The following is an 8,797-nucleotide window of genomic DNA, read 5'->3' on the forward strand; positions in this document are numbered from 1 at the left end:
TTTCTATAAACTGTGTTGCTTTATATGAAGACTGGCCAATGGCAATACAAGACAAATGAGCAGGAGAGGTAACCTGAATAATTTCAAGGACTAACATAAAGAAGAAAACAATGTCTCAGAGCTTAAAAGAGAAACTTTTTTTAAAAGATACTATTTTTCAAACATATTTGATCCTCATTGTATTTCGCTGGCCTTTTCACATTGCCATCTTTATTTCTAGCCCTAAATAATCACAATAGCGATCCTTTGTATAGGCAAGAGTTGCAATGCTTCTGCTCCATTAAAGGGAAAGTCTGGACACCCCTGGGCTACAGAAAATACTGTTATACAGATACATCTCATGAATCTGCAACTGTTTAAGTACACAACTGTGTGATACAGTTTCATGTCATACAGCTATTTAGCAGCTATGGGACCCTACAGGTAGAAAAGTCATTACACAGAAATACTTTCAGCAAGTTCTCCCATAGGGAGTCTAAAATGACCATTTCATGCAAATACACAGAGAAAGCTTGTCCTGTTGCTATACACATAGCCATAGGGAGCACAGCACTGCAGCAAAGTCATATTCTGCTCCTGGTATGACCTCCAGTCCCTAAACACTAATTGCTTTTCATCCTTGAGGCCTCTAGCAAACCATGTAGACGGACGGCTCCCTTTCATTGCAATTATGACTAATATAAAATGTAATTACCCAGCACTTCCATGGAAATTAAAACTGGTTGCATAATTGCGCAAGGCTTGACATTGCTACGCGAGATGCTACAGCTTCTTTATCTACGGTCACCTAGAGGAAAGAACCAAGTAGGCTTTCCACAAGCGTGCAATCAGGCATCTTCTCCTTATATAATAATAATAACAATAATGCTGTTGCTTTCAACTATAACTCCCACCAGCTGCTAAAAGCCGCTTTCAAAGCTGGGAGTTGCAGTACAAAAGCTGCAGCCATATCCCACTGCTCCAAGAAAAGGCTGAAACTACCCCAGAAATTAAAAACCAATTCTCTACTTCCTCCTTCCCCTGCTTTTCTGTGGATCAATGTAATTAGTGCTTGGTAATTAAGCGCTTTAACATGCACAAGGTGTGGCTTGTGGATATTACACCTGTGATACCTACAGGTACTGAAGCACAGCCTCCAGCATCATGTGATCCAGCTGTAAGGGCACAGGTAAGACATCTCTGGTATCGGTTTTAGCATCTGCAGTTGAAGTAGAAGATTTGGGGAGCCCATGTGACTACTCGTTGCTTTCCTCAAGGCTACCAGCTACAAGGACCCCTGGGTATAACCAACACTACATGATGGGCAGGCAGGGATGATGGGCAGCAGCAGCAGGGAGCAGTAACACCGTGTCATTCACTTACCTCCCGGATAGGAAGTCATGTCTCTGTCTATACACAGCTCGTATATTACAGTCACTAGCGACAGCGCCGCACTGTCACTGGAATCGCGCCGCACACGGGGACAGCAGTTTGTTGGCAGCTAAGGCCGAGAGGACAGCAGATTCCCGACCGTCTCCAGCAGGAGAGAAAAGTTGGAGACTTCAGCGGATCGGACACCGGTTTCTAGTTATTGGACGCGGTGCCACCTCCCCCTCCCGGTAACGCTTGGGCTCCTCCTCGGATCCACTGTACGAGGGGCAAGGCAGACCTATGCATTTCATCAATGGGGGTGGGCGTGTCGAGTATTACGTGTGCCAGCCCTCTGGCCGAAGGGGGCCAAGTCAAACAGAGCACGTATTCTTCCTCCTCCTCCTCTCCCCCCAGTCCCCGATGACTAATGTCTCTCTGCCTTAACCAGTTCGGGTGCGACTCTCAGCGAACCTCTCTGTGCAAAAGACCGTAGCCTCTCTCTCGGAACGCTCACGTTCGTTCTATGGAAGCGGAAATCACCGAGCTTGCGGTCAACTGCAACTGCCAGCACCATCTGGCAACATAGCGCATGAGCTAGTGTCATCCATTAGCCTGCATTCCCTCCCTGCGCCAATTCATTCCGTATCTAGATGGCAGGGGGTTGCCACCTGGCAGGTAAAAATAATGGTTGGTCCCAATGTTATTAATAGGGAAAAAAGATAAATATATAGGAAGGCCGGTATTTTTTTCCAGAAAAGGTGGCAACCAGGCCGTATATTTATCTTTTTTCCCTATTAATAAAATTGAGGCCAACCATAATTTTTACCGGCCAGGTGGCAACCCTACCAGGCGGCCTGACTGGCCATCTGTGGGGGCTGCTGTGAGGTTCTATAGACAGTCACTATTTAGTGGGCTGCTGGAGGACTATTTGAACCAGAGTATTTTGACTCCCAGTCTAGACCTGGCAGCAACCCAGTTGCCAGTTGGGGTGTCCAGAAACGACACCTCTCAACATACTGAAGTGTAAGAGTCCATAGACTAAAGATCCCATAAACCTCACTCACAATAAAGAAAGAATTGTGCACCCAAAGCATTATGTACTAGAATCCATTCCCATACATCAGCTGATGACACCACAATTGCTCAGGCTTTGGGTCCTGCAACAAAAGCCCTAATCAGAAACCATATACAAACTACAGGTATGGGATCCGTATCCGGAAACCAGTTATCCAGAAGGCCCCTCTCCCATAGACTCCATTTTATCCAAATAATCACACATTTTTAAAAATGATTTCCTATTTCTCTGTACTAATAAAAGAGTACCTTGTACTTGATCCCAGCTAATATATAATTAATCCTTTTTGGAAGCAAAACCAGCCAATTTGGTTTTTTTAATGATTTTCTAGTAGACTTAAGGGATGAACATTCAAATTACAGAAAGATAACTTATCCAGGAAACCCAAGATCCCAAGCATTCTTGATAATAGGTCCCACACATGTCTACCAGGGAGCCTGGTCACACAACTAAACATTGCCTTTTGTTCCAATAATTATGGGCCTGTCCTGCAGCATGCTTTATAAAGCAGGTTGCCCCTACTTGGCTTCAATGTCATATTTAATGCTCCTAATAGGCCAGGAAGGTGACAGATTGGAAAGCCCCACTTTATGTATACAGCACAGTCCAGAAATACCAGCCCCACAGAACATGGTTAAATGCAACAGATTGCACATTTCACTACTACTTTTTTTTTACACACAATTGAAGCAATAAAATGCAAATTTTGCCTTTTATGAGGCTATGGTAATTATATTAAACCGTACATTCAAGAAACAATACAGAAAACACTGTGTGATTTGCAGGGCTATTCTAGCACAGGGCTATCCAAATAGGGTTGCTACCTGGCCTGTATTTTACTGGCCTGACTGGTAAAAATTATGCTTGACCCCAATGTTAGTAATAGGGGAAAAATCTAAATATACAGGCAGACCGGTATATTTTTGCAAAAAAGGTGTCAACCCTATGTCCAACTGGGGGCCTGCAAAAGAGATTTGTATTCAGATCAAGAGTTCCAATTATAATACTATTGTTTTATTATAATGTGACACACTATAGTCACACAGCGATCCCCAACCAGTGGCTTTTGAGCAACCTCATGGATGTGTGGCCTCAAAGCAGGTGCTTATTTTTTAATTCTTGAAGGCAAGTTTTGGTTGCATAAAACCCAGGTGTACTACCAAACACAGCCTCATATAGGCTTCCATTTACATAGGGGCTACCAATAGCCAATCACAAGCCTTAATTTGCATCCCCACTAACTTTTTTTCATTGTGGTACCCGTTTCACATTTGAATGTGGCTCAGGGGTTAAAAAAAGGTTGGGGACCCCTGTAGTAACAGTTGGACACCTCCGTTCTTATAGGTGTCCTAAACACATCAAGCAATTCAGTTATTTTTCATAAAGCTGCAGCAAAAACATAAAAATATATACCAACAGTGTCCTCTCAAATGTATGGGCTTTTAGGGACCACGGGCATGGCTTCCATGTGCAACAGCTTTCTTCATAGCATATAATTCTGATTAGTGCAGCATTATAAAACATTTTACATATTACATGAACTGCCAAAAATGATGGAAATTATGTGGTTGCATAATCACACAAAAGAGAAAAAAAGCCTTGCTGTCACTCTTGCTACAAAGTGGGTACATGCATCGGTACAGTTAGATGGGGGATGATAATTCCCTTCCACCACCCATAATGCCACTCATGTTTACCAATACAAATACAGTATGCAAACACAAAAGGGCAACTGCTACACTCATATAATACAAAATAAGCTTTGTCCTTTCTTCCAAGCAGGTATTATATAGTACTTTATTTATTATAATACACAAATTTTAGTGAGTCATGTGACAGAAATTACATCACTACTCACTGTTTATAACTGATGACATCACTACTCACCGTTTAGAAGGATATAATTTACAAGATATTCATGGCTTTTGTGTATTATAAAGTATTACAAAGGCAGATCACCTTATGCTTAACATAAGCGATAATGGCTTTTTCAGAAGTAAACCAGTTGTTTCTGCCTAAATGACACAGCAGGTTATCAAATTCAGGGTGAGATTTGTCACCCACAGGTAAAACTGTGCTACTGCCAGCGACAAGTCTCCCAAAAAAGTCTTTCTGCAACATAACATTAAGACCGCCACAAGTAAAACCTATTACTCGTGGTGATCTAGCTTAATAGTGGGAAATGAGAAGGGAGACAATATCTTGCAATTAAGCCTGATCCCACTGAGTAAACAGTGACTTGTGCTGTTATGTTACACTATGGAAAGTTGTTTTTGGGAGGCTTGTGACAAGTGGTAGCATAGATTAACCATGGGCCACAAATAACCACATGTACCACGGCACAAACATAAGTCCAGCAACACATTGCTCTGTCCCACAGATCCAGAAAACAAGGGGAATTGGTGGACAGATACAAATGAGTCACATGCACTGCTGTCAGGCTTTCATGAAAACATACAGAGTATCTCTTGATTTCCATCTTAGAGGGAGGGCAGCAAAACACAGACAACTGCCCATAAGCATACAGAGGAGATGCCTGGATACTGCCAGTACACTTGCAGATCAGGGGATTACCGCTTGGAAAGGTGATAATTACTCAAGCCGTGAGTCCACCAGCAACCTTCTGGCAATTAACATTTAGGTCCATGGAAGGGTAAAAGCAAATACTAATCTCCCTGTAGTAGAGATAATTAGCAAGCTTATGGCTCAGTGGGTAGATATGTGCGTTTTCTTTTAAAACTCTGAATCCTCGTCACCAACAAGTAATGATAACTCATCTCTCCCCACTACAATCTGTATTACATACCGCTGCCAGAATTGTCCTGCCCTCGTAAAGTCCTTATCATGGCTTCCCATAAAACAAGGCATAGCTTACAAACTCCTCATAACCTTCAAAGTCCCTGCACCTCACTATATCTTTTCTCGTGTCTTCATACGTTCCTGGCCAAATCCTCAATCGATTGGTTGCACCCTCCAATACTAATGCGGTTTCCCACCTTAAACTTTTCCGGTCTTGCTGCACCTTTCATTTGGAATGCCTTCCCTGAATGAATTCCACCCTCAGTCTCTTCAGAACTAAACTCAAAGACTACCTCTTGGAACACTCACATAACACCTGAACTGGAAATTGGCACTTATATTTCAGCTTCAACCAATGTAACTTACAAAACATAAAAGGGGTGGTTCAGCTTTAAGTTAATTTTTAGTATGTTATAGAATGGCCAAGTCTAACTTTTCAATTGGCTTTCATTATTTTTTTATAAAGTTTTATAGTTATTTGCCTTTTTATTTGAATCTTTCCATCTTTCGAATGGTCGTCGCTGACCCCTTCTGAAAGACAAGTGCTCTGTAAGGCTACAAATGTATTGTTAAATTGCTAAGTTTTATTAATCATCTTTTTATGCAATGTATACATATCAATTTATGGTTGCTAGCAGGTCCAGACTGAGAATTAAAATAGGCCCTGGCATTTCAGGTACACAGAGGCCCAATCAGCCCAAACAGTCCACATCAGCCCACTAAATACTGACTTTCTATGGGACTTTATAGCAGCCCCTCTAGCATTTGCCAGAACCCACAGATTGCCAGTCCGGGCCTGGTTGCTAGGGTAATTTGGACCCTAGCTACCGGATTGCTTAAAATGCAAATTGAAGAGCTGCTGAATAAAAAGTGAAATAACTCAAAAACCTTAAAGAATAAAAAATGAAAACCAATTGCAAATAGTCTCCGAATATCCCTCTCTACGTCATACTAAATGTTATCTCAAAGGTGAACAACCTCTTTAATGTCCCCCTATTTGTTACTCTCCCATTTAGATTACAAGCTCTAAAGGGAAAGGACCTCCTTACCCTTGTCTCTGACACTTCTATTTTATAAATAAAATATACACACGTACAAAAAGGACATAGTGCACATTGAGTTAAACATATGACGTGTTTTTATACGTGGCTATAGCATGAACCATTGATCTGAAGTGTTCACCTTTGCTCTCTACAGGCACAGCCCTCCTCTTGCAAGAGATTCAACTCCTCTACCAGCACAGGTGTTAACACAGTTTAATACAAGAGCTGACATTCCTCTGGCCTAAGCTACAAAGTGCTGTTTTATTTTAGGAAAGCAACGAAAGCCTACGTAGCATGCCAGTCTGATCCCAAACTCTTGGCATGCAGATCTGTGCTCTGACCTTGACTCAATGTTACAGGCCTCTTGCACCACACACACAGACAAGAGCAGGTTTAGCAATGGGGTTTTAGAAACAGGGGTGGGTCACAGATCCAATACAAATAACAGAGATAAAAGCAAACCAGCTGCTATATCATATGTCTGTGATATACTATACTCCTGGTTTCACCTACAAGCAGGGTTGCCAGGTCTAATTTTTGAAATCAGCCAAAGTCAGCAATAAAACCAGACCAAAACTAGCCAAGAGGCACTTCAAAAGTAGCCCAAAACAGCACAATATGCGTAGTGAAAAGAAAAATAAATAAATTAATATATGTTAAAATTTTCACTGATTTTCCATGACGTAAAATAGGACATAATCACCCGTCACCTGGGGCGCAAGTACAGAGGGGGCCCAGGAGGTATAGGGGCCCCATAAGGCCCTAATTCATATACAATTACAATAAATATTGGTAAAATAGGTCAACCGCTAGACATTTTGGTGGCCAGCAGATTTTTGCTCCAAAATTGCCTGAAATTGAGGAAAGTTTAAGACGGGAGACCGAGGTACAGATCTGGTATCCCCCCCGATTTCTACACAAGTCCGTCCCATTGCATGCTGGGTATTGTAGTCTTGCATTAAACTTGCCAGTTGGCAAATTGTTCAACAAAAACTACATTACCCAACATGCATTGGGAGACACAGGCTTGGAACATTAGGGCAAGAAACAATTTCTAGCTGGTTTGTACTTTGGAAACCAGCCAGAAATGGTTTATTGCCCGAATGTGCCAAGCCTGTGTCTCAAAAAGTAGCCCAAATCCTTACCTTGGCTAGTTTGTACTTTCAAAACCGGCCTGGGCTTTAAATTAGTAGCCTAATTTGGCTGGCAACCCTGCCTACAAGCCCTGACAGTTCATGAGACTAGTATCACCCTTCATGCAGGGTTACAGGAAACATCATGCACAGATGTGGTTTATACCATTTTAAGGGGAAAAGCTGGAAGGAGAGAGGGTGCTGGCTGGATATTATCATATTATAATGTGCAGTGCAACAGATTTGACTTGTACAGATAAAGCAGTGAGGGTTGATGAGTGTCTGATGGAAGTAGTGGATAAGCTTTAATATGTAGGGTGTTGGTGCAGGGTAGGGACTGGCTTCATGATGATGATGTACTGCAGACACATGGGGGCGTGGCCTATACCCAGCCTACCCCTGCACGTACAACATGGTTGCCATTAGCTATAAATACAGCAGGGTATACGCACTACACATACTATAACTCCGTTCTATTACGTCACATAGATGTATACAAGCCAGCCCCGAATGTGTATCTGATCGGTGTATGTTTAAAATGGTTGGTGTGTCTGTGGCAGGTGTAAATGGCGATACGGCAACCACATACCGCCCAACAGTTACACTTTTCGCGGGACAGTGCCGATTTTCTTAAAACAAACCGCAGTCCCGGATAGCCGCTTAATCGTCTCGACACGCCGACAATGTCCGGTTCCTCGGCTCCTGTCTGACAGCTAATCTCGACGTCACAGATCTAATCTCGCGAGAGCGTGGCGGGACGACCGGAGTTATATAAACGCTGTGACGCTGCACGTCGGTGACTTGGAGGAGTGATTTGTGTGGATGAAGTGGTTTAGTGTTACAGGCTCATAAGCTGTTAGGCCCTGAAGTTTCTACAGTCTCTTCTCCCAATAGTTCACAAGGAGCATTTTATTTTTCTGCTTACTCTCTGTCCTTGTGACAGGGAAGAAAATAAGATTTTCATTTCCTTGTGGTTACTGCCAATACCTCGCCCTCCAGAATTTATAGGTACAACTACTGTATACAATCTAGTTTTTATCTCCCTGTAGAGATACGTTTTACAGAATCCGCATACCTCTCAACTGTCCCTTTTTCGGAGGGACAGTCCCTCTTTTGACAGCTCAACCCGCAGTCCCTCATTTGTACTGGAAAGTCCCTCTTTTCTCTGCACTGAACAGCCAGAAAAAGAAACAAAGTTTCTCACTTAATTTGCTTTTAGCAGAGAGCCCAGAACACCTAACAGGTGCAAATAAGATACTTTGTAACAATTTTGAAACACAAAAACACAGTTTAGTTAAGGAGAAATATTTTCAAACTTTCATAACCTGCCAAATTTTGTAAAACAAACATGATAATTAGGGGGTGTGGCCACAGAACGGGGTGTGGTCAAAAGATTG

At 42.4% G+C, this 8,797-nt stretch overlaps 1 protein-coding gene across 2 annotated transcripts in view; it reads right to left on the bottom strand.

Annotated features, from left to right (window-relative positions):
• The window catches only part of ugp2.L (UDP-glucose pyrophosphorylase 2 L homeolog), a 55,133-nt gene extending 47,000 nt beyond the window's left edge, over nucleotides 1-8,133 (bottom strand). The window contains 1 exon segment of one of the 2 annotated variants that reach the window (NM_001093164.1): nucleotides 7,990-8,133. Coding sequence is in view for 1 of the 2 variants with exons in the window: in XM_018261934.1 (XP_018117423.1) it covers nucleotides 1,363-1,381 (19 nt within the window). In the remaining variant the exon portion in view is untranslated. 2 annotated transcript variants of the gene reach the window in all.
• Nucleotides 8,134-8,797: the final 664 nt, after the last annotated feature.

The sequence above is a fragment of the Xenopus laevis genome, chromosome 5L (assembly GCF_017654675.1).
Source record: "Xenopus laevis strain J_2021 chromosome 5L, Xenopus_laevis_v10.1, whole genome shotgun sequence".
NCBI classification, from domain to species: Eukaryota; Metazoa; Chordata; class Amphibia; order Anura; family Pipidae; genus Xenopus; species Xenopus laevis.